Source organism: Vicugna pacos, chromosome 35 (genome assembly GCF_048564905.1).
Source record: "Vicugna pacos chromosome 35, VicPac4, whole genome shotgun sequence".
NCBI classification, from domain to species: domain Eukaryota; kingdom Metazoa; phylum Chordata; class Mammalia; order Artiodactyla; family Camelidae; genus Vicugna; species Vicugna pacos.
The window spans coordinates 20,693,757-20,720,118 of NC_133021.1; the positions used below are offsets into that span (position 1 = coordinate 20,693,757).

Here is a 26,362-nt window from a genome sequence, read left to right on the forward strand (position 1 = left end):
AAATAGATAAACAACAAGGTCCTACTGTACAGCACAGGGAACTACACTCAACATCCTGTAGTAAATCATGAGGGAAAAGAATGTCAAACAGAGCATTATATATATATATATAATATATATATATATGTATACACACACACATATATATATATGTTTAACTGAATCACTTCACTGTACACCAGAAACTAGCACAATATTGTAAATCAACTATACTTTAATTATAAAAGGAGTAAGGGATGGGGCAGGTGCAATGTGAAATGGTAACTATGAGCTCAGAACGTGGGAAAATCCATCCCAAAACAATGTTGAACTGTTTCCAGGAGTCTGTAGGCCTCACTTCTGACATATCTATGAGACATACAAATAATGTAATTAAAACAACTTTGACCAGAAACTTTCAGGTTGGGGTGGAATGGAGCTGGAGACAAATATGAGCTCCTTTAAAAGGCCGAAGTTGTCTAACGGTGACTATGGCATATGTAAGAACCATAAAAAGCCAGCAATTCCTGGTGTGGTTTTACCAGTTAACTCCCCAACAGTCTAAAAATGCATGCCACACTCCTGGGGGATAAGAGAAAGGGATGTGACAGGTATCTGTCCTAAGAGGGAAGACTCAAATCAGGTCAACAGTCCCCTCTGACAACAAAACCATGAGTGGGGCCTCCAAAGTTGTCTGATTTTAAGGATTTGCAGATTGATTTTCTGGGAGATTTTGTGGCGTAGCACTGATCCTGTGAGGACACATGCTGGAGCAATTGCTGAGATGAAATAAGAGAAGAAAATCCATTAACGTAAAGGCTATAAAGAATGTGACATTCTCTAGAGGAAAAGAAAGAAGAAAGAAGGCAAAGCATGGTGACCTCAGGAGAGGAGACAGTTGTCAAAGCTGCAGGACCTCCTGTATTGGGTTGAACAGTGTCCCCCAGAAATCATGTCCACCTGGAACCTGTGAATGTGACCTTATTTGGAAATAGGGTCTTTGGAGCTGTTACCAAGTTAAGATGAGGTCGTGCTGGAATAGAGTGGGACTGGAATCCAATATAATCAGTATCTTTTAAAGAAGAGGGAGACTAGGACACAGACATACAAAAGAAAGAAAGCCATATGAATATGGAGACAGAGATGGAAGTTATGGAGACAGAGATGGAAGTTATGCATCCACAAGTCAAGGAAAGCCAAGGATTCCCAGCTCCCAACAGAAGCTAGAAGAGAGAAGGAGGGATTCTTTCCTACAGCCTTGGAGGCAATAGCCCTGCTCGCACCTTGATTTTGGACTTCTAGACTCTAGAACCGTGAAAGAATAAATTTCTGTTGTTTCAAACCACCAGGTTGTGGCACTTTGTTACAGTAGAACTAGGAAGTGAGGGTGAGGGCACTCTTCTGGGTGGTAGACTTCACCTGGCAGAGAGGGTGAGGAGCTCTCTGGGACCTCTTTTATATGGGCACTAATCCCAATCATGGGGCCCCAGCCTCATGACCTAATCACCTCCCAAATGCAACACTCCTAATACTATCACCTTAGGGGTTAGATTGCAACACATGAATTTTGAGGGGACACAAACATTCAGACTCAGCAAAGTCTATTGTTGAGGAAACTAGAGACAAACTTGGGCGAGGTGTCACATTAGGAGAAGAAAACTCAAGAGCTTAGGCTGAGTGTTTAGAAAGTTTCATCTTCCATAAGGAATTCACTCCAGCCCGAGACTTTGTGATAATCATTTTGTCTAACTGTATTTCCTACAGTAAAGGATATGGCATAGAGTTACCTATTTTCAATGGTAGGGAAAGAAAAAAAAATGAAATAAGGTCATAACGTGAAGTTAATGACTTGGAAAATAGATACAAGGATACAACGAACTCAAAAATCAATGCTATTCATAGTTATAAAATGACTTTTAAATTACTACATAAGATGTCATATTAATATTCAAAATTGGGATTACCATAGCCATCAAACTCTCTGAGATGCCCTGAATCTGAATATTTCACCTTAGTAACCATTAAGGAGAAATGGACTCAATGTACTCATATTTTAGGACTTTTCACATAGCATAAAATTTAATTTCTTGTTTATCAAAGGATAAAAGTGTCCCATTCTGACCCAGAGAAGTATAGTTGATCTTACCATCTTTTCATTTTGATTAACTATATCTTCTCTCGTCTGACCTATTCATTCCAACCAAGTAAAAAAATGGTTTTCTGGTAGAAATATTTTGCTTACAATTCAAGAGAAATCAATCAACCATTCTCTTTCTCTTAGACATTTTTGAAATTATTAGACTTCTTAACAAAAATATATAAAAATATCTTCCAAGGAAATGCAGTGAGACCCAGGCAGCCGGACTAATTTCCCCTAAGATGAGCAGTCATGAGTAAGACTGCTAATAGCTACTTCATGAAATGTCCCAAATAGGCGAAGACAGAGGAAATGTGTTCTTGCTACATGATTTCCAAGTTCAATACTCGTACTTCTGTTTAAACACATTCATCCTAATCCTGTCTTCTTTCAATTTAACTACTTTGGTACTCAGTGCTCTTGCAGGGAAAAGCTCAGGAGCCTCCCCTGTGCATCACTCACCTCCGCCCACCCCCGGTTCCTTCTCTCACCTTTTCCCCCACCCCCAATCTTTCTTCCACAGCGAGGTTGCTCCACATCAACAAATGGACGGATGTGGGCAGCATCATGCCGCTGTCGTGGTGTCCTCTGACCCTCCGAACTCTGTCCAAGCCTGGGCCATGAGATTATGTCCTGTGGTTATCATACCAGGGACACAGGTCCCTCGCAGGACCAATGCTGTGGACGCCCAGCCAGCCCAGGTCTTCTCCGGCTGGGCTCCTACACTGACCAAACCCTCAAGTGCCCCACTCTGGCCCCGCCACTTACCTCCAGCCAAACCAGTCTATTCTAGGGGGTTCTCCTTTCACGGTTCACTGTACTATAACTTCTCCTGCAAGCTGGTTTACATAACTAAACCATGGTAACAGATGGGATGATCTCTGTGGTCCATCCCAGCTCCAAAGTACACAATTACATCAACCATGCATAGCAACTCCAGAGGAAGCACCTTTATAAATGAGTGATAAAGCTTTATCTGTCCTGTTGAAGGACAGATAGCAAGCTATTTTGAACTCATTGTTTGCCAAGTAGTGAGCTGCCCCCATCATTGCTTCTGACACCTGAAGAAAGACTGAACTGTGCAATTTAGCGGGGAGACCTTGGAACTGGAACATTATTTACTTGGGAAGGACGGCATATATTAACTTGAAAACATCCATTATCCTCAGTGGGAATTCAGTTGCAAAATTACCTACTATAAGCTCTGACCTTCTCTGCATTGCAATATCACTTAATCTCTTTTGCAGGGAAAAATCGTGGGGGGAAATGATTTGCTTTTAGACCAAATGCAGCTGTGTGAAACACAGGCTTGGGAGTTAGACACCACACATTTGGTTGCGGGTCCTCATTCCATCATTTATGGAGTTTGGGGAAGTTACTTGACTTCTCTAAGACTCCTCCCTCACTTTTCTTATTCATAATATGGGGATGACAATGCTTATTTCAGAGAATTATTAGGAGAAGACTGGAGAAATATTTTCAAAGTGCTAACCAAAGGGCCGGCACATGGTAAAATAACATCAACTTTTTGAAAATTTTAACATCAATATTTTTTTAAATAATTACTTGGTCCAGTAATAACAAATGAGATGCCAATTAAACCAGGGCACCAAGCATTTAAATTATATTTTTGCTCACTCTTTTTGTGGCCATGTGGTTTTATTTGTAGCATCATTAATGTCTTTAAATTGAATTTAGAAGTACATTTAGATAGTAAAATACACATTATTTAGCCCCTGAGTATTCTGTAAGTATAATTAGAAGGAGAAAAAAAATCAGGGACAAAGTAGATCAACGTCATCACTTGTCTAGAAAATATAGAACCAGATTAAATCTTCTAGAGTGTGGTTACTTTCCTACACCAGAGATTCACTCTTCATTTTGCATCAGTGCCCCTGAAGGCTGGCATTAGTTTCTCTGAATATACAGAACACAAGTCCTTGGTTACATACTGTTAGAGATAAGTCTGGCAAATATTTAAGTAAACACTCATAGAGAGAAATCTCTGGGGGCAAAAAAAAAAAAAGGAATGTTCTGCAGTAAACATTGTGCTTATTCTGTGTTGGTTTAGTCATTTTGGGCTGCTATGAAATTCGAAACTTGAAAAAAAATGCATGGTTTCTTTTTTCATGGTGTACAGAAAAAGTGTGGAATCCCCTGGAAAGTATGTAGTGAGTCTATCAGCGGTGCTGTTGCTAAGGGACCAAAACACAAACAGAAAATTCAAGAAAGCCTCTCTTTTGGCCCAAATCTCAAGGACTACTACAGAAATTGTGCAATATATGATTGGGGAAGGTCATGGTGATTTGAGGGTTTTTTTTTTTTTCTTTGTAGAACTGTTTCAAAGAGTGGCAGTGGAAATACAGCTCAGACTTTTTCAAACAGTAGCAACATGGGAATTGGGATGCCAGACTCGGAAAAGGTCGCCTCTGGTTACAAGACTCAGAGCCAACATGAAGTGAAGGTCAACTGTGTGTACATATATTTTCTGTTGTCGTCAAGGCGGCAGATAATGTCAGGATTCAGCTTTTCCTTCATCCTGAAATGTCTGCATATTGTCGGTTGCTAATATCTGTTGAGCGGTGCCTCCAATTACTAGCACCTTGCTAGGAAATTTGTGAAGCCACAGCAGAAGGAGCCACATGATTTCCTTGAGTAAGTTATCATCCCAATTTTACAAATGTGAGTTAATTTATAAGCAGATTTTTTTTTATTAGCATCATCCATGAAGAACTTCTCTGCAAAAGAGATGTTAAGTGAGAATTTGCCTTAAATAAAGATCAGACACAGCATCATCACACAGAAGTCTGTGCTTTGGTTCTGCACTGAGGCTCTCCTCCCTGTCAGTCTCCCTGCTTAAGCATCCTCTAAGAGTAACACAAAGATGAAAAGGGCAAAATATCAAATGGGTTGAAGTGGTCAGAATAAGTAAGTCAAGACACAGCAGGAATAAATGTGGAAGAAAGCCCCGTCTGCAGTTAAGGGAATAACTTTTAAATTACACAGAACTAATGTTTCCTCAAAGCTTCTCTCTTACTTACGTTTCTACCCAAACTGAACAAGATTTCTTTATTTTTTATCACAGTGCGTAAACAAACAACCACAGGAGTCTATTCGTTTTACCAAGAGACTGCTTACAGATTTACTGAACAAAGGCCACACCCTCGATCACAGACTCAGCTACTTGCCAGGCAGGGGGGAGAGGTATTTTATCATTTCTCTCTCTGTGCATTCGATCTGTCACCGCCCAGCAGGAAGTGACACCATGCGATCAATCCGTCACCAGCCGAGAGAAAAGTCTCTCCCCGAGATGAGGACCAGACGGCGTGATTCCCAGCCCGGCCCTCTGAGTGTGCCCCGGATGCTTGGCTGACCACAACTCAAAAATCACTTTCATTGTGAGCACCGTACCTCCAAGATGTTGTGAGCTTTTGCAAGGCGCAGGAGCCAGGCTCAGGAGGTTCAACAGGAAATAAAACTCCTGTGGTGCCTCTTACCAGCTGGTCTCTGACCACCTGCCCTGCCTCGACTTCTGTCTTGCTTTTAGCTCACGAGTTCTCAATTGTTTGTCCATTACTGCCCTTCTAAGGAGGCTTTTTCGATATTTGCTCCCAATTGCTCCAGAAATTGCATATCACAGATATACTACGTGTCTGCTATGCACTGTATACGTCTGTGCTTATACAGAAAGCATACGGTATTTTCAGCCTCCCAAGAAGCAGCCTCCACCCCCTGGGCTTCGTACTGAGGACGTTCGCTCTAGTTGAAATGCTGCCTGTTGAAATCCCTCCTGCTTCTACTCAGAAATGTCTTCCTCTCCCAGATAGCTGTCTGGCTGGTGGATTCTTGTTTACTCTTTAAAACTCAGCTCAAGTATCCTAGCTGCCTGGAGGGCCTCTCAGACTCCCTGAGGCTATCCTGAGCCTCCTCTGGGCCCCCACAGTGTCACGGGTGATGGATTCTACACCGGGCTCATCTGTCTGACTCCACGACTGCATGATTAACTCCCGCAATCAAGGACACTCTCTCCTCCTCCTCCGACGTGGCCTGAATTGTCACATTGAAGCTCTGACCCTCAGTACCCCAGAATGTGACTGTGTGCGGACGTGGGCTGTTACGGAGGTGATGAAGTCAGAATAAGGCTCCTAGAGCAGGGCCCTCGTCCAATCTGGCTGGCCCCCTCACATGAGGAGGAAATCCGGGCACACACAGGGATGGCAGTAAGCCGCCGAGGCAAGGCCAGGTGAGCACACAGCGAGAAGGCCGCCACCTTCAAGCCAAGCAGAGAGGCCTCTGGAAAAGTCAAATCTGCCGACACCTTGGACTTGTAGCCTCCAGAGCCGTGAGAAAATTAATTTCTGCTGTTTAAGGCCCCCAATCTGTGGTATTTCGTTATGGCGGCCTGAGCAGATGAACACGCTCTCTGTATTCTGTAAACACCAAGCCCAGAACCTGGTTGTGAATAAATACATGCTGGGTGGTTGCTGGAACGCATGACTGAATGCAGACGTGTCCTCAGTGAACACCTGCTCCCAGGGGCCACGAGGAGTCGCTGCCACACCACGCACAACGCAAAGTGTCTGCTGTTTGGAGGGAGGCCCACAAATCCCCCCCCCCAGCCCAGTTTACCGACCCTCACACCCCACGGGGGAGGCGGGTACCCAGCATCCACGTATAAGGCCGTCGGATGGATGATGGAATCGCAAAAGATAAACCCTTTGTCCTCAAAGAGTGAACCTCCCAGAAGCCCCAGCACACGTACTGTAAGTCACAAAAGGAAGAAAAATGACGGATTGGAAGGAATTCCCCTGAAAGACCGACAATAGCAAAGGCTATGGAAATGACCGCGTCAGGGAAGAGAACTCAGGGACGGCTTACAAGAAACGCTGCTGACCTGGAGGAGGGTCTTTGCCAGAGCTCGAAAGATTTATTTTTGAAGAGCGCTTTGCTACAAGACCGCACGTCCACAGGTCGTCAAGAAGGCGCTGGCCCACGTCTAAACCGGGCCAGCCACAGAGGGGCTGGACATGCTTTTTAGAAACCCGGAGCCGGTTTCTGAAAAAAACACCCTCAAGTCCTGAGAAATCTCGTTAATAGTTGAAAGGCTGATCAAATGGAGCCAGACCCCATTCAGGAGGGTGATGTCATCTCTCTCCCCGAAGAAAAGGCCACACTCGCCTTTGTGAGAACCCAGGGTGACATCACCTCCCCAGCCATGCACTTCGCCCTTCCTCTGCTCCTCCCCGTCCAGGGGTTTTCTCCCTTTGCAAATGTCCCTCTTTCACTCACAAAGCTCCTTGACCTTGTTTGTACGCAACCCGGATTCCACTGCCAAGGGAAAGAGGGCCCCTGGGAGGGGTGACCAGAGGAGGCGAGGGGTGTGCACAGCTGGCCTGGAGGCTCCTATTCACATGGCTTACAGAAAGTTCCACACTCCCTCCGGCAACCCAGACGAAGGCCCCCAAGGCCGAATTCAGCCCCTGGACAATGCTGTCAGCACTGAATGCATTTAGCCAGGCAGGGCAACTGTGGCCATTTCTTTCTTTCCAGAGAGGGGTTCTCTTTGATGGTTCGCACAAAGGCAAGGCCGTGTGGTTTCATTTCACATCTACCACGTCACTTTCAACATGGGCCCAGGAAAGAAAGCCCGATTGTAGATCCATCTTCTCAAAGCAAACAGAAGGTTTGTGCGGGCGACAAAGAGGCACGTACTGGGAAGGGGTTCACTGACGGACTGGCAACGTGAATGAGGTGCCTGGGGACTCTTCATCAGCCGCAGGGACTGGGAGGCGATGCCATGAAGATTCTGAACATGTCATGAAGAGTTTTCAGCTGTTGTCACCTCATGGTTTGGAAAAGAGTGGGAGCCAAGAAAGGACCAGAAATGAGATGTGATTCCAGTGAAAAGAGGCTGGGAGTTTAAAGGCAGCTGCTCTGGGCCTGGTGAGGAGAGCCGCTCCCGGCCTGCCTGCGTCGGGCGGGGTGTCCCCAGCCCTGGCACTTGGCCTTGACTCTGAGGTGGAGGTCTTCCTGCAGGGGCTGGGCCGAGACACAGTTTCTGAATTCCACTCACTCACGTGCACGTGCACCCACGAACACACAGCCAAGGGTATTTCTATTACATTTTAAAACTGAGGCTGGTTTTTCCAGTGGATCTGGGATCTTGTATGTATTTGTTTGTTGTATTCGAATCCCACAGCACACCGTGTCGCTTCAGATCCTACTCAAAACTCTTTTCTCTGAAACCTGCAGGGTTTACAAGAAAGAGAGGGTGGGGCTCCTCTCCCTGCCCGAGCCCCTGTCTGTGAAGGACCCAGGCCACTGCTTCCCTCTCCAGCAGCTCCTTCAGCAAAAACTCTTTGCCTTTTTTTTTTTTTTGGAAGTATAGTCAATTTACAATGTCATGTTAGTTTCTGGTGTACAGCACAGTGACTCAGTTGTATATGCATTATTTTTTATATATATATATATATATATACACATATATATATATATATTCCTTTTCAAATTCCTTCCCATCTTAGGTTATTACAAAATATTGAATACCATGCTCTGTGCCACCAGCAGGACCTTGTTGTTGATCTATCTTATATATCGTGCTGGACCTCAGCCTCCCTGGACTTGCGGGTGCCCGTGCTACCCTGCTCTCTCCCACCACAGGGTCTTTCTTCTACCAGGAATCCTCTTCCTTCCCCATTTGCCTCCTTGACTCCTGCTTATTCTTGGATTGGAGTTCACAAGTCCTGTTCTCACGCAGGGCTGCTCTGGCTTCCCGTCCGGGTCCAGCCCCCTTCTGTGCTCCCGTGACACGTATCCCACTTTTGCTTTTTTATCTACTTGTGTGCTTATTTGCTTGATGGCTACTCCTCCCGATCGCCTGTAAGCTCTAGGAGAGTAGGAGCCAGGCGTGCTGGGTGGATTCACACATTGTCCCCCACCCGAGCTCAGCACCTGGCCCGAAACAGTTCCTTCCTTAATATCTGTGGCAAGAACACACGGATGACTGGGAAATCAGATTTATGTCTTCAGCTTACCAACAATGGGTAAGAAGTGAGGGAACTTCCCCCATCAAAGACCTCTTCCCTGACCCTTGCCTTTTCTGTTGGCCCCTCTTCTCAGGCTATCTCCAGTTAAAAACCTAGTTTAGATGCAAACTATAAACTCTGCCTACTTGTAGCATTGTGTTAACTATAGTATATGACAGTTAATTTTGCACAGATCCAGACGGCTAACAAAGCCCTTCCAGAAGTTTCTCCCCAAGCGTAACTGATACTCATGGGCAACACAGAGTTAAAAAAAATTGTTCAGTTCTGGTCCCCTCTGGCAAAATTCTGTTGCACAACTCTGGTTCCAAGCTTAGCCAGATTTCAGCAATTGGGAGTAAGTTTTGAAATAGTAAACAGGAAAAGAGGATAGACAGAGGCTGTCTTTGACTCTCCCAAAGGAAGACAGGTTCCAAATGGAACTGGAAGAAGAAAATTTTCCTAACCCAAACTCAGAGCTTGCAGCAGACGATTCAGCCATGTCTAGCATATTGGCTGGAGGAAGCCAGTGACACAGCCATCCAGTGTGGCCAGTAATGACCATTAAATCACACTCCTTAGTGTGACCTTAGTGATACAGTCACCCACTGTAGCCAGTAATGATCATTCAGCCATGTCCTTCGTGTGGCCTTGGGTCAGCATGGCTAGGACAGCCTGGAGGGGAGAGGAGGCAGCCCGCTGAGGAGAAAGATGTCAGCAGCAAAATAAATCACTGTTCCTGAGATTTTTGATCCTAGCTGCATGGCAGAATTACTTAGGGAGCTTTTTAAAATTAGCTATAGTCAAAGTCCTACCGCAGGTCAACTGAATCCTATCCCTGCAGGTTAGAACACAGGCATGGGGACTGTTTAAAACTCCCAGGTGATTCCAACGTGTATCTAGGGCCAAGAACCACTCCCTCTAGGTCCTGAGCCTCGGTCTCCTGGTTAGCATCTCTTACTTTCCACCGTCTGTCTCAGTGTCAGTAGGAAACGAGCTGGGGCCCCTGTGAGAAAGAACCTCACCGCTCCCAAGATCAAAGAGGAGAAAGCTCTCAAAGCTTGGTCTATGGAAAAGCCCCATCAGCATCGCCTGGGAGCTTTTCAGAAATGCAGACGCATGGGCCTTACTTAGCACCTGCTTCCCCTCCCCCATCAGAATCTGCATTTTGGCAAGATTCATGCATAGACACATGAAAGTTCGAGGAACACTGTTCTGGAAAAAAACCACCTTCACCCTTGAAAATCTGGGTCATTTCCCAAGATTTTCCTGTTTATTCTAGGTCTTTCCGCACTGTCTCGTTTCCTTAGAATCAGGCCATTTCTGAATCACACAATACGAGAGATGGGCTGTGTTACAGAGATGAATCAATCCAGTCCCTTCACTTACTAGATCAATAAGTTAACATTCCAAGGTTAAATCTACCTCCTTGATGGAGAGGACAGTCCAGAGCTTCCACAAACTCAGTTACTTTGGGAACTCATAATCTGTATTCCAAGCTGTAAGTAGCTGTGGATTACCACTGAATATTTTTAAATACTGAAAAAACCCATACTTACAGTGTAATGAAATACACTCAGTCTCCAGTTCATAATAACTGAATGTCTCACACTCTCAAGTATATAATAGGGCTATTCAGTTGTGTACAGTGCTGAGAGGCATATAATAAATGCACTATGATGTTACCAGCCCTCAAGAGTCAGCATTCCTGTGCGCTCACTGTGGTGTCAGCCCTGATTGCGACAGTGGGAGCTTAGAATGTGTGTGTGTGATTCCCGGAATAACATGACAACCCCACTTCTCTTCCAAATCGACTGCCTCATGCTCGAAGCCCTAAGCCTTTGGCTGAGAACCGCTCATATACTCACAAGGACTTTATTTTTCAGGTCTAGATCACCCTAGGAGAGTTGGGTCTCCAACTGCGCTCACCAGGGAGACTAGTTAAGATGCAGATTATTGGGCTTCCCTTCAGAGTTTATGATTCTTTAGGTCTGGGATGGGGCCCAAGAATCTGCAATTCTAACAAATTCCATGTGATGAGGATGCTGCTTTGGGGGACCACGTTTTGAGAATCATTGATGTGCGGCCCTCTCCCTTGAGGTTGAGCCACATGAGGTCAGTCTAGACGTTTCAGAACTTGTGTTTAATACGAATTTTCACCTTCAGAGGAATGATGACCCCTACTCGTTTTCTGAACCACTAATTCGTAGGTAGGCTCTTGCACGCCCCGTACTGTATCTGGCAGGTACAACACCGTCCTTGGCTTAGTGCATCACCAGCTTAAGTTTTCTGCCCAGGCTCCCCTCCCAGCCCAGTCCTCACCCTCCCTCTTCTCTCTCTGATTGACTCATTCTTCCCCTTTGATCCTTGTGACTCCTCTGCTCAGTGTCAGAATGAGTCTTAAATCTCATTCTATTCCACTCCCTCTAGACTTCCCCCTCAACTTGCAATCTGCCTGCCACACCCAGGTACTGGTCTTCTCCCCGAGAAACTTCACCAGCTCCCTCCCTGCTCTTGAGCAATTTACTCCTGAACCTACTTAGCTGTCCAAATCCTGTCCACCTGGACTTCACTTCCTGTCTTAACCCTAAGAGGACCTAACTCACCAAGAGCCACCAATGTCTGAGTACACTAGCACCAGATTACCACCCGGGTCCCACCATTTGTGAACGGCATTGTTTCCAAATACAGAATTGCAAAGGGAACAGTTCTTGGACAAATAGTAACCACCAAATAAAGCTGAGATCAGCATGAGGCTTACCATGGATGAACCACTGCATCTGAAATCCTTTCTCACGGCCACCAACCCCATCGGTGTGGAACAGCACGTGAAGCTTGGGGCCGGTGGTGCCTCCTGCAGGTGGCGTGTCTGCGCCGCAGTAGCGCCCCATCCGCCGTGTGCCATCGTAGAGCTGAAATCAGAGAGACACTTTCCAATGTAAGAAAGCTCCACTGGGGCTGTCATATGTAAAAAGTAAAGTCTTCTCATGGAGTGAAAGCTGTTTCTTGGTTCAAAAGTTAAGGGCAAATCTACTGAGGTGGGTGGAGTACAGAAATTAAAACAGATCTTTGTAGACCAAGAGAGATCCCCTCCGAAGTCTAATCCAGGGACAGAAGGAGGAAATGCTGGGCCAATGAGATGTGTTCACATGTTAATCACACCTAAGAGATGCCCAATGAATTAACAGTAAAATAATTGTGAGCTATAAATTTTAAAAATAAATACTAGATGATGAACAGTTACACATTTTAGAGAGCTATGAAAAGGAAAATACAAAGATACAAAAATTAATCCCACTGAAGATAACCACTGTAAATACCAGAAGTTTCTCTTGCCAACCTCTTTTTTCATTTGTTTATATATATGCATGTAAATATGTGTGCAGGCGTATATGTGTGTGTATTAATTTGGGCTACACATTTAATTGCGTTCCCTGTTTTTCACTAAGCATGTCACTAAATTGTCTATGTAAATATTTTTAATGGTGGCTAAAATGCCGCTAGTATACTGTATTCACATTACAATTCTGCTATTGTTCACTTAGGATATTTCCAATTTGGGGGCCAATAATTGCAAATCTTTGTTAGATATTTCAAATTTATCTCAGGAAAGATTCCTAGAAGGGGAATGAATCAAAGAGTATAATCTTTTCTGGCTCTAGATATATATTATTAAATTTCTTACCAGAGAGTTTATATCAATTTATTCTCCCATTGGCAGTTTATAGACATATTTATTGCAGTGGATCTTTGGCCATTTTGACAGCTTTTATTTTTAAAGCTGGGGCTAATAGTGAAAATTTGTTTTCTTTTTGGAATTGTCTCAATTTGTTACTTTGAGGCTGAAGGGTTTTTTTTTTTTTTTTGCATGTTTCTTGGGCATTTCTGTTTCTTCTCTTGGAACTTTTCTGCTGAGGTCTTTGTCCATTTCCCCACTGAGGTATTTCTCCGTCCTGTTGTGTATTGGACATCATCAAATTATCTTACTTAATAATTTCATCAGATACACATCTCCAAACTAAAAGCATAAACCTCTCTGTCGTATCTCTTCAGTCAGGAAGAAATAATGATAATCCCAAAAAGATCGGCTTCGTCATGACTCAGGCCAATATATTTTCTCTTAATCCTTTAAAATCCACATTAAACACTTTGTTCCAGTTACCCTTGGGATGAGCTGCCCATTGTAATTAAAAGGAAAATGTCTGGTCATAGGCATGCAGACTTCCTATATCGAAATTCTCTTGGAGAGCACACGCGTGTGAGTGTGCATGTTTGTGTCTGTACGTAAATGTATAATCTGGTTTCAATAAATTCCAAACTGACCAAATTATTTTTAGCTCCTGAAATGCTACGGTATAAGTTACTGTTTGAAACGTGTTGATTGGAGCATGGAAAACTTTATCATCAAATTCCACAAAGGCCCTCCATGGAGCCTGCCCTAATCCTTGTCGCCGGTCATGAATTGGTTTTCCTTTGACACCTCTCAGCTTTTCATTCCCCTTTGTGGAAACAGTCACATTCCGGTTATATAGGCATGTGCCCGCCTCCCTTACTCATGATGAGTTTCCTTCGAGCCCAGACCGCCTCTCACATCCCCTCACTGCCCAGCACAGGGCTTTGACCCGGGATAGATTCCCAGCATGTCTTCAGTGAAGGAACATGATGATTTCCCCCACAGCTGCATTTATTTTAACAGGACTTAAACCTGCACGTTACTTGAACCTTGCACAGTGAGCTACCCATTAGGATCTTACAGTCTGAAATTTCAGCTTGCTGCTTTCAGGCAGCAAAGGGTCTGCATCTTTTGTGGCCACTCTGCAGAAGGAGAGACCAGGCAGGGCCTCATTCAAGGTCGTAACAAATCGCAACTTTCTAAATTCGGGCTGTCTTGCTGAGTTCTCAACACAGCCTGCTTATCAGACATACGTGCTTGTGTGACATGATGGGGGGGGAAGGTCAGCAGAGATTTCAAAAGAGAAACTCAGAAGTCCATGATATCACTCACCCTTAAGTACTGAAGCTGAGCGTTTTAAGTAAATGAATGAAGATGGGGTTTATTTTTCAGGCTTCTCCCTTGAGCTTCCTTTTAATTTTTTTAATATTGCTTCTTTAAATATGTCTATTTATTATCAAGTTTCTAATATTCTCGATGGTCAACAGAAATCATGAGACAGCAAAAATGAGAGAAAGAATAAAGCCACACAGAAAGAAGAAGGAACAACAGATCCCTTCACCTCCCACCCCGGCCCCACCATCTTCCGGCCCCACCATCCCTGGCAGGAGGTGGAGGTCGGGAGAGTCTGTGTTGTAATCTGTTTACTCCTAACCTGCTGCTTCGCTGTAGGGGATGTAACTGAGCCACAGAGTTTTTATTAAACTTAGTGCACGAATTCCAATTCAAAACTAATTAACACAAAAATAAACATACTGTTCCCAGGCCGAGGCAGAATAAGCGAGAAAATGCTCTACTGTTTTCCACTCCAAAAGGCTCATTCCTGAACTGTGGATGGTAGTGCAGTGAACAAAACTTTAATTATTTCATCTTTATCTAACAAAACACAAGGTCAGGTTTCTCTGGAACCGGAATCGCTCAAAGCTTCCTGGATCTTCTGAAACACTAGGTAGGGTAAACATTTTGAGAAACCATATTTTAGATTCTGTGCAAAGCTATAAGCAGTACCATATTTCTGTCTCCCAGCTCAGCAAGGTTAAGAAACCTGACATTTTCACAAGACTTGGAAGGTTTTTTTCCCCCCCTTCCTTCCGGATGGGATTACTTCACTGAAGGAGAGCCCCTGAATCCCAGCGGTCCTTAAATAACACATTGTGAATGGGATGGGGGTGGGGGAAGGGGGAGGGGGTCTGGGGGGAGCACTGATGAATAACAATTAGTTTCTTTTTGCCTTTGGAGGGGAGAGAATGATGCATTGAGGTAAACCTCAAATAGACATTGATGAAAATACTTAAATATAATGTCAAATAAATTAATGAATTCATTAGTGTTGAACAATATCTCTCTACCAAAAAAACAAAAAAACAAAAAAACCCATACCCCCAATTTTGTGTCCTTCTAACGTTTACACTTAATTAAATCAGGAGGTTTTGTTTATATTCGCACAGATGGCTAACGTCACCTCAACAATCTATTCCCGCGTAAATGTACCACACAAAAAGAAACAGTCGTTTTTCAAAGTACACAAATACTGGTTACCGTGGAAACCAGTTGGTGCCTGCTGCTCCTGATTCCGTTTTCAGAGCAGAACTTCAACCACAGGACATTCCAGCTGTGACTCACTGGGAGTACTGGCAAGCACACTGGCTTGGTCCTGCTAAGGGTACAATCGCCCCTGCTTTTAGAAAGCCTCAAGATTGACTCCATCTGAACCGTATTTGAGGCTGGAATTGAGGCCATAGAAACTGGTAGCAATTAACAAGAGAAAGATTGAGATTCTTACTTTGAATAGGCAGATCTAATTTGCATAAATGTGTTTAGAAGTTTGGGGGTTTTATTGCTGACATTTTCAAGTTGGCCATTAGCTGTATCTTCAAATATGGAGATGTGAATATTTAAAATTCCCCATGCAGACCTTTTATGGTTATTCTCTTAAGGGGACGATTCATTTAGGACTTTTATGTTTTAGCTCCTCCACCCCCATGCCACCCTGAAATATCTCAACCACTCTTAAGACACTCAGAGAGGAAGGAAATCTCTTGCCTAAGCCACATTTACCAATTTCTATCTACTTCCTTCGCATAGGTTTGATAATTTCGTGCAGGCATAGTTTACTAGACCATTAGAGACTTCAGGCTACAGTTGCAATATGAAATGGTCATGGACCGTGGACTCCTAAATATTAAGAACCCATACATACACGGAGGAAGATATAAAACCAAAGACACATCACTTGTTAGACAAGGCAGGTAGCTAGATATGAGCAGAGAAAGAAGGACATGGGCAGATGGCAGAAAATCATACATTTTGTGAACAAAGGGGGTCCTTGGACTGACTAAGAAAAACAGGATCCTCTGGATTAATAAAAAACCATACCTCTTGGTTGATAAGTGTCCTGGAGGCAGAAGGGTAGGGCAAGACAGGAATCCTCACCATCTGAATGGAACCTTTCAATCATTATGACCTATGTCCAACTATAACCTTTTGCTTATGATACCCCCATGTGAATGTAAACTTTTGTTCATTATTACCTCACCCAACTTCCTGATCAAGACTAAATAAGGATGAAAAATCCCTCTTTCCCACCTGGGAAGGTGGAGCTGGGATGAAGAGCAAGAAAGATGACCCCAAACCCCTCCCCACCGATGAACATTCTGTGCATTCATTTTTACAGTCATATAAGGAGCTTGCCAAGGAAACCTGGGGCAGCCACCTACCTGGGTCTGCCTGCTCTTTCCTCTAGAGTGAATTACCTGTCCCTTAATAAATCCTTACTTTGCTTTCTTAACCTCCACATCTTGTCTCTAAATTCTTTCTGTGACAACAAGAACCTCTCGACCCCAGCACACTGACGGAGTCCAATTTTTGTAAGATTAAGAGTTTTTGCAGGTACTTTACAAATCGCTGGAACTCAAGTCTGGAGGAACCCAGAGTCAGTTAACATGTAATCTGTGCCTTCAGTAAGAATCAACTTTGTGAACTGTAAGAACGCTCAGAACAGAAATGTGCTTTTCACGTGTCTCGTTGTTGCTGAGTTGTTTTATGATTTTGAAAATGTGTGATTGTTTAATGAATGAAATTGTAATTGTCATCTATCTGAGCTTGGGATGTACAGACTGACTGCTTTTCTAAACCTATTGGAATCACAGTGAGCAACAACTAAAACAGCCTTTTCTATTTTAGATTGGCATCTAATTCATACTTTTTCTAAGTATTTTTTTTTTGTTTACTTGACATTTTTCTGGAAGAGAAAAATGTATAGTGGAGGATTAGTTTCAAGCATTAATTGAATATAGTCCCTCTAGAGAAATTAAATCAAGAATTTCTTTGGAAAGGTATTAGAATACGGAGAAAGTTCTGGGGAAAGAAATTTTAGCCTATTTCCCATTACAAATCTTTAAAAACTCCAAAAGAACTTTATCCTTTAGAGTTTAAAATGTAATTGAAATAATTCATCTGCCATGAGGAAGAATCCTAAGTGTGGTAAAGAATCCCCTAAAAGAGAACAAAAATTCTAGTCCACGTAAAGAAGGTAGTTAAGTTGCTGAGAACTATGTTCAGTGAGTTCCTACGGTGGGTTTTTGAACTCAACACCACTAATAGATTATATTTCCATTGGAAGCAGGAAAGTTGCTTTATGAGAAGTGTATACTAGAGAATATTCAATTGGTCATTGTCAAGCTCTAGATTCATGGTCTAGTCTTGCTCTACAATTTGCTTAGAACATAAACTTGTGAAAATTACTTAACCTGCATAAGCTAAAATTTCTTCAGAAACTTGGCATCCTCGTGGCACTTATCTCATAAGGTTGGTGTGCTTAGCAAATGAGACAAACCATGTCATAAGTTGAATGTGAGTCCTGGCCTATGGTAAGTGCCCCAAACATTATTCTAACTCTTGAGCAGAGGCAGAGGGAACCAGCATTGCTTCCAAAGAAACCACACCGGAAATAGCTTTTATAGAAAAAAATGTAATGGGTCTAGAGAACTTGAACTGACTCATGTAAAATATTTCTCAGAAATCATCCTTGGCAGACCAGACAGGGAAGCAACCAATCAATGAATCATTTGGGAGGAGACAGATGCCCATTGTGGGCAGTGTGTTGCCATGACAACTTGGTTTTGTGTGCACACAGAGGCCATTCCTGGCGCATGGGGTGCAGAGCCCAGCGCAGATGATACCGTGGGGGAGACTGGAAGCGCGGAGCACGTGTCTGGGTGGAGGGAGATCATGAGATGGGCTGCAGATCAGGGCAGGGCTGGTGGCAGAGACGACATTGGGAAATCTGTCAAGGCTGTCCCGGGGAGTGGATCAGGGGGAGGCAGCGGGTCAGCAAAGTGGCTCTACCTGTGTTTTTTCCTGTTGCAGCCTCCTCCCTGCTTTCTGACTGGCCAGCCTGCAGCTCCAGACACTCCAGAGGAGTAAATTCTTGGACCATCTCTTCAGATTGTCCCCACCCCCTAAAAACAACTGTATCAGGATCTAGGGAGCTGTCTTGTTAGAACAGTTACTAAGAACATTGTTGCCCAAGTTTATACACAAATCTCCTGGGTAAACTTGGAACACGCAGAGTTTCCTTTAAATCTGAAGGGCTTTGAAATGTTTCCAAAACAACAGGAGAAATTGCCAAGCAAGATTCACAGAGTAGGGGAAAAGGCTCTCATTGTGGGTGACAAAAGCCTCGGTGAGTTAAAAAATAATTAAATTGTGGGAGGTAAATTACGCAAATGTTCAGGGGAAAGTGAAGAAGCAGAGCGTGGTGGCCTCTAGATGGCTCAGTGATGGCCCCAGGAGGTGGCCTCCTCCATTAGACACAGGGGCACACACAGTGCTCCCAGGGTACAGAGGCACACATCTCCCCCAGCACAGGAAGAGCCACACGGCCATGCGCTGCCAGGGCAGGGCAGGAAACATGAGGTGCCCGTCTAAAACTGAACAGTTACTCACAACGCTGGGCTTTGCATGAGACCCAGAAACCCACGGAAAGACCACATTCTAAGTTATTTGGTGTCACTCTGAATTAGAGGTTGGTCTCAAACACAGACCATCTAGTCTCCTTTCCACGAGGTGGCTAGTCACTGGCCCCTCTTAAGGGCGCATTGACATTTATTTCTGCTTTCTACATATTACTTATTTTAGAAGCCACAAAAGCTAATTTGGGTTTTTTTTTTTCAATCGTGGATGTGTGCAAAGATTTAACTACAAAGATGTTTATCTCAGTGGAAATTTGAAAAGATTCTACGGGTTTCACAACCAGAATCAGTGGCTGTATTGTGATGATGGAATAAACAATGTTGCAAAAGCTGTGGTATGGTAAGTAACAAGGAGGAACATTCACAAGACATTGTTACACATAAAAAAAAAAGTCACTGTAGACTAGTATGTACACAATGATTCCCTTCGAATATTAAAATAAAATAAAAATATTGGGAGACTACAGGAAATAAATACCACCAAGGGTTAGTAGTAGTGATATAATTGGGGTTATTTTTATTTTATCAAGGTTTTTCTATACTTTCTAAATTGCCTGAAATGACCATACTCCTGTGTGATCAGATAAGTTTATTTTAAAAGTATTATCTTTGGGGACCTATTGAAGAGCTATGTCCCCAAGTCCCCATATCCCCAGAGCCGTGTACACTGATAATGTTTTTCCAGTCTCAGAATTCTATACCATTTTAGGTTCTCAGATACCCATCTAGTCCACTAAAAATATTATGCTGTCTCCATAATCTTCTTAATGTATCTGAAGATTATCCATGAAAATTAGCCCATTAAAATGTTTTTATATAAGGTTATCTCTTCCAGCATTAATTTAAAACCATATGTTGCCCCCTTATGCTTCCTTTTTAATCATAACTAGGTTTTTATTATTAATTAGACTAATTCTTTATTAAAAAAAAAAAGAACTTCCTCAGATGTTTAGGGACTTAAAGAGCTCTCACAGACATAAGTTTTGATAGTCACTGATGGATCAGTAAGTACCTAATTCCCTCCCTAGTGGTAAGTGAAATGCTTTGAAAGCCAAGTATATTGCCCCCTGCGTGCAGGTGAACATTTAATTCCATGAACCGCAGCCTTCCCTCTGCCAACTCTACCGCAACTGGGAAGCACCAAACATTTTTTAAAAAATTACTCTGCCTCCTAAAAGCCTCACCATCTGCTACAGATGCACTGAGAAACAGGGAGGACTCTACAGCACAAAGAGAAATCCTAGCACCGTGGAAAGACCGGGACTGAGCGCGAGCGCTGCCAGGTAGACTCTTCCCCAACTTAGCAGGGAGAGAATTCACCTGCTCAATAAATAAGTAAATGGAAGAACTGAAGGGTAAAGATGTCATTTAAAAAAAAAAATTCTGAAGTGTTCCAAGTGGAAATCATCCCCATTTTTAAAAGCAATCAGTGTCATTAACTGAAATCAGCAACAGTGATTCCTGAGTTTTGAATTTAGCATTTCTGGTCTACGTGTTCTCATTCATGACACGTACCTTTGGATGCTGGGAAAGGCCCTGCGTGCACTTGATGCACAGCGAGGTGAGGACCACCAGGAAAGGAAGGGTGGTTAGAGCAGTTTCAACTTTTGAGCTTCTAATGGAGTTTTTATTGGCTTCCGGGCAGCGTGGACATTATCTGTAGGTCTGATTATTATTCATCCTGATTCTGTTCTTCATGTTTGAGAGAATACTGAGAGGGGAAAACACACAGTTTCTTTCGAATCTGAGAGCAAAGCCTCTCTTTTGAAGGCTGGTGATTTTGCCTCATTAACTCAGGCAAATTAATGCAATCACATTGTGAGAGATGGTGGGAAAAGATCAGCATTTTTTTTTTTTTGAGGAAAGGGATTTTGATCACATTGAGATACACATCTCTCTGTTTAATTTCTTGTAATTAAAAAAAATCACATTTTACTGGGGCAACTTTGGAGGGTTAAAATTCTTATAAAATGCTCTGGTTACACTTAATGACACGACAAAGTACTTGGCTTAACTGACCAATGGATACACTTCATTCTAAACTCCTTTGGAATCTGCTTCACGGCTTTGTCCAATGCTAGATTCCTATCCAGCAGAGAGGCATCACCTGCATGATTTGGTGTACTGTTTTCACTTTTTGTGTGTGGTTTTGAAGAGCTGTCCTTAGAATTGAAATAGCTCATCTCTGAATTCTAAGCACAAGGCCAGGCGTCCTAGAAGCAAACTTCCTCAGACAGACAGTTCCAGGAAGCGGTGACTCATCTGCCCAGGAAGTGATTAAGGAGTTGCCATGACAATGAGAGTCAGCGCAGACTCGCTGCTGCTAAGACACCATCTGCATCTCAGCTTCCCTCCAACCGGCAAATGCAAACGGGATTTTAATTCCCCCACTCTTAGATGCAGATACAGATCCTGTGGCTTTTGCAGGAAATCTGGGAAGCCAGGGAAAGGAATCTCTTCTCTCCACACATGGGGCCAACCTGTGCTAATCACGCTGGGAAGGCTGTTTTGGAAACTGTAGCTTTTCACTTATTGTAAAATACTGTAGAGCAACAAACAATCTATCAACTTGTGTTTATGTTAAAAACTAATAAATAGTATTTATTAGCATGTGCTCTGTGCTGAGTGTTACTCTAAGCCCTTTCCACGTATCACCTAATTTAAAATTCCCAGCAGCTCTAAGAATGCAGATAGCACTGTTACCCCATTTCAGAGTTTTGGAAACTGAGGTAGGGAAAAGTTCAGGAATTCAACATTTTGAAAGGCATCAATTATTCAAGAAGACTTTTTCTTGTTTCCTTCATCGATACATTTTTTTAAATAAGAGTCATTAAATTCAAAAAGGCAGCAAAGTCCTTATTCTTAACAGAGGATAACAAAAACGATCTTTTAAGTGACAGTGGTAATACCCAAAACTCCTGTTAGTCAATGTGATTGACATTATCTTCTTTATATTTCTTAATAGAGCTTGGTGTAAAATAACTGGACTAAAATGTGGGCTTTACCATTTATCATGTATCCTTCGTGAGAAGTGTCAAAATGCATGAATGAAGTTGGCTGTAGACAGAAACCAAGAGGAATGTCTTAAGAAATGAACTGATAATTGAACCACAGCCTAAAGAATGCTCTCTATTTAGAGATTCTCTCTATACCTAACTAAGGGCTTCTCTCATTCAAGAGTAGTGCAAATAATGACATATATGTAAGTGTTCACTATGTGCCAGTTTCTTTATATATAAAACTCTTTTATGCTGATTATCCCATTTTACAGATGGGAAAAGTGAGCCATTTAGAAGTTAAGTAACTTGCTCAAGTTTCCTGGCTAGTTAGTGGTGGAGTCAGGGCTTAAACCCAGAATATCTGGCTCCATATCTATCCTTATACTAAACTGAACAGGTGCCAAGACTACGGAACAAGAGGCATGTTCTACTCTGGAGCCTGAATGCCTGTGAGACATTCTCTAGTGAGCGAGGAACAGATGAGTGACTAAGTCTTTGTTTATTATCAGCATCCACAATAGTCTGCAGATAGAAGAGAGCTGGTTTAAGCAGTCTGAATTCTAGGGAATTCCCCAAGAACAACAGAACGAGCCACATCTGCAGTTCTTTCCAACTGTGGTTTATCGTTAAACCACAAAATTTGGAAACTAAGGTGGCTGTTGCTGAGACTTGTAAAGGATCTGTTACATCTTCACGGGACGTGCAGTGATGTGCACTACATACACAAACATATGTGGACACTTGGCTTATCAGAGAGAATGCGAAGTCTTTAAAAGGATACAAGGAACGGAAGTCCTCCCAAGAGCTGGATGGTGGATTAAGGGAACTTGGAAAAGAAAGAGAAAAAACTCCAAACTTTCGGAGCCAAACAGACCAGGGCTGTGCCTGGGAGAGTAAGTCAGACCTCCGGAGTGAGGAGCGGCCACTCGTAACTGGCTCGTCCAGAGCAATGGAGATGGCATTTCCAATGGACGGAGGCTCCTGGAAGGGTGAGAAACACCATCCTGAAAGGTAGGAGGAGGAATCTGAATGGTCACGTGGGAGTTATCCTCTCTGCAGAAGGTGCGTGGGGAACGGCAGTAAGCATTTCTTGAGTACTCAACAGTTGCCGGGTGTGTGGTTTGTTTTATTTAATCTTATAACATCTAATGAGATAGTATTCCTTCCATTTAATACTTGAGGAAATTGAGGGTGCAAGAGGTCCATTCTGTGCCCAAGGTCACAGCTAGTGAGAAGTTCAAAGCCAAGCTCTGAACCCCGGTGGACTCCCGAGCCCACACTCCAGTGAGATAGACCTGAGCATGAAACTGGGGCCATCGCCTCCCAGCAGCGGGGGCCTGAAGTGAGCATTGTTGCTTATCTGAGGCCCTGTTCTCCTGTCTGTTACGTGAGGACAGAAACAGCTAACTGCTGGGCTATCCTGAAGATAAGAAGCCAAGGTGTCTCTCAGAGTGCCTAGCGCATAGTAGGCACTGAGTGTTGTAATTCTCAAAACAGACATCTGAGATGCGAAGCAGAACTTTCCAATCTCTCATGAACTTGGAAGTGTTGCTTATTTATATGAGAATAAAAATGAGAATTAAAAAAATTAAAAAAAAACTTGGAAAACATCTCTAGAAGAATGTTTCCCTAAGAATGTTCTCTGGAAAACAAATGCCCAACAGATGTTAGTTAGAATTCCGAGCAAAGGCTGATCTATCTGGAATGTCACCTTTGGCACTGTCCTGAGTGCTTCCTCCCGAGGGGGCCCCCTCTATCTCTCCTGGCTGCTGCCCTCGCCTGCAGCTGTCAGCCCGCAGCCTGATGTCTTTCTGTCTTCACTGTGGAACCACCCCCGCCGCATCCACTGTTCACCCAGTTTTGTTGACTTCGCCTCCTAAGTGCTCCCAGGTCCTCCTGTCACACCCGCCCTCCTCGGCATCGTGGAGATCTGGCCGTCTCTCTCTTGGGGCTGCAGCAGCCTCTTATTGGCTCTCACAGTTCCTCTTCCCTCCCTCCAATTTATTCTTGAAGCCAGAGCGTTTCAAAGTGCCCAAGCCGAGCATGCGCCTCCTCTGCTCACACTCTTGAAAGATCTCTGCTGCTGCTCTCAGGAGGTCACTGAAACTCTGCACACAGCCACAGGGCTCCGCCTTGCAGGCCCCTGCCCTCCTGGGAGCCTCCACTCAGCTTGGCCACTCTGTCCCCTTCCCCCTCTGCCAGGGATGCTCCCCTTGACCCGACTGGAGCCTGGCCCCTCCCAGCCTTCCTTTCAACTAAGCCTCAAACTTGGTCTATAAAAAATGCAGACTTTCAGCACAAATGATTTCATCCACTTATTCCCCCCCAAATTAAAAGACTTTAACAAACACTATCATAGTTTCTAACAGCTCAAGGTCACCTCCCTAGGAGGACCCCAGCCATCCTTAAAGAGCCTGCCTGAGAAAGCTAAGGCTGCCTAAAGGATTTACTGTTTGTTCCAGCCAACACGGAGGATAGGACAATGGCTGCCCTTTTTCAGAGCGTTTACTTAAGAAGGGCTTACAATTGTGAATCCTCCTCCTGTCCTTTCGAGATGTAGCTGTATCTCCTGCAAATCACGAGTGCCTTTTTCCAGGATCTGGAAAAACATTCCTTTGAAAAGAAACCACAGGAGGGACAGGGCCCCTGTCTCCCAGTCTCTGTGGGAGCAGAGCAGCCTCACTTCCATCGCTGCCGGAGAACAGACACGGCTGGCTGCCTGGTCACACTCACACTGACCAACCCTTGGTCATTCTGCACTTCCCTGACTCTGCTCGAGTCCCCTGGTCCCCTCCCGACTCCCTCGTTCTCCCTTTAAAACACCCAGTCATCTCTGTACAAACTGAAATTGAGCTCAGCTCATGCTGGATCTCCTTCCACATCACGGGAAAGCCCGTCCTTTCCCGTTTAACTAGTGTCTGGTTTTGTTTCTCTTTGACGGGTCCTCAAACAACTTCCCCTAGTGAAACCTCCAGCTTTTTATACCTTGCTCAGTGAGCTGTCCCCAGGGATGCCCTCCCTGACCCACGCATGAGCCCCGTCCTCCTGTTCCGTGTCTTTGGAGCCCCCAGTAAGGTTCCCTGACAGCACTGAACACAGATTGTAACTAAATTTGTTTTGTGTGATACACTGATGAAGATCTGTCTCCTCCAAGAAGACAAGGAAAACTGATGCTAAAAAGGTTATATTTCCATAGCCTATGAGTTTCAAATCTATTTGGATGACTGAATGAATGGATAAATGAATGAACAGTGCATACTTAGGGTGTAATAGCTTGAGGAAGTACTACAGTAAAAACAGAACAAAACAACAGACCCTATTTAATTGTGTTTGAATCGGCATTTCCCAAATTTATTAGAACTCAGGTCTCTATTTGTGAAACATCTATCAACAGGCGTGGCAAGGGGGAGCCAAGTGGTTTCTGCAAATCAACTTCCCCTTTGTCTGGTTCCTGAATCACCAGGTGGAAGGCAAGGGAACACCTGCATTGTTCTCTAACGTGACTGGGAGGCAAACTCGGATAGCACTAAGCATCCGAGGATTTCCGAGTTCTCCGTACCAACAGCCAGCATTGTCTTCACTCAACAGCACTTGGGCCTGATGGTTCATAGCTGCAGTTACGGAAAATGCTGCTCAGGCCGCAGACTTAGAAAACATGGGTGTCAGGCTGGCAGATTCAGGGGCATTACTGATGTTTTCATCCAGTTTTTTCATTCGAAGCACACTGTTTTGTAACTGAACGGACATGGACGTGCAATAGACAATGATATAAACATCTGGTGAACAGGATGACGTCAGACACAGGACTTGGCAAGAGATGAAGTGCTGCTTATGAAGACCAGAGGGGAAAATGCATTTGACAGCAGTCACTGACATAACGTAAGTGGGAGGGGGAGGCATGAGGAAGGGATGAAAGGATGTGATGCGGGAGGATAGTGGCGAAGCTGCCAGATAAAGAAGGGGGCGGAGAAAGTTTGGAATCCGAATTCAAAAACTGTAACGCAAATCTGACATTTTTACTTAATGAGATCAATGTAATAATACCACGAAGCCTTGGGGAGACAAAGTATGCAATTCAGCTGTGGCAATGGAAAAGGAAGGCCTGTGGAAAGAGAAACAGGCAATGGCACGCAAAGGTATATGTTAAGAAGACACTTATTTATATATAAATGTATTCTCTATATATAGAATATATATAAAGAATATGAAAATGAATATACGTATGTTCCTATACGACTGAAGCATTGTGCTGTACACCAGAAACTGACACAACACTGTAAACTGACTATACTTCAATGAAAAAAACAAATATATGTATATATAAAGCAGATACCTATTAAAATAGTTACAACTCCCCCGGAGAGAGCTTTGAAGTGAGGATAAAACGTGCTATCACGACGGACGTGGGCCGAGACAGTGGCCTCAGGTGCGGAGCTAAGGCTTCTGGGGGCAACCCCAGGGATTCTGACTGAGTAGGTCTGGGGTGGGGCTACGAACATACTTTTCTAACAAGATCCCCAGATGATTTTGGAACCCAGCCAGATTTAGAAGCCAGTTATAGGGGCTTTATCCTCCACCAT

At 43.7% G+C, this 26,362-nt stretch overlaps 1 protein-coding gene across 1 annotated transcript in view; it reads right to left on the reverse strand.

Annotated features, from left to right (window-relative positions):
• CUBN (cubilin) overlaps positions 1-26,362 on the reverse strand; it is a 266,340-nt gene that overhangs the window by 158,171 nt on the left and 81,807 nt on the right. The window contains exon 28 of the mRNA XM_072954876.1: positions 11,900-12,050. Within this exon, the coding sequence (XP_072810977.1) occupies positions 11,900-12,050 (151 nt within the window). The remainder of the gene's footprint in view (positions 1-11,899; positions 12,051-26,362) is intronic.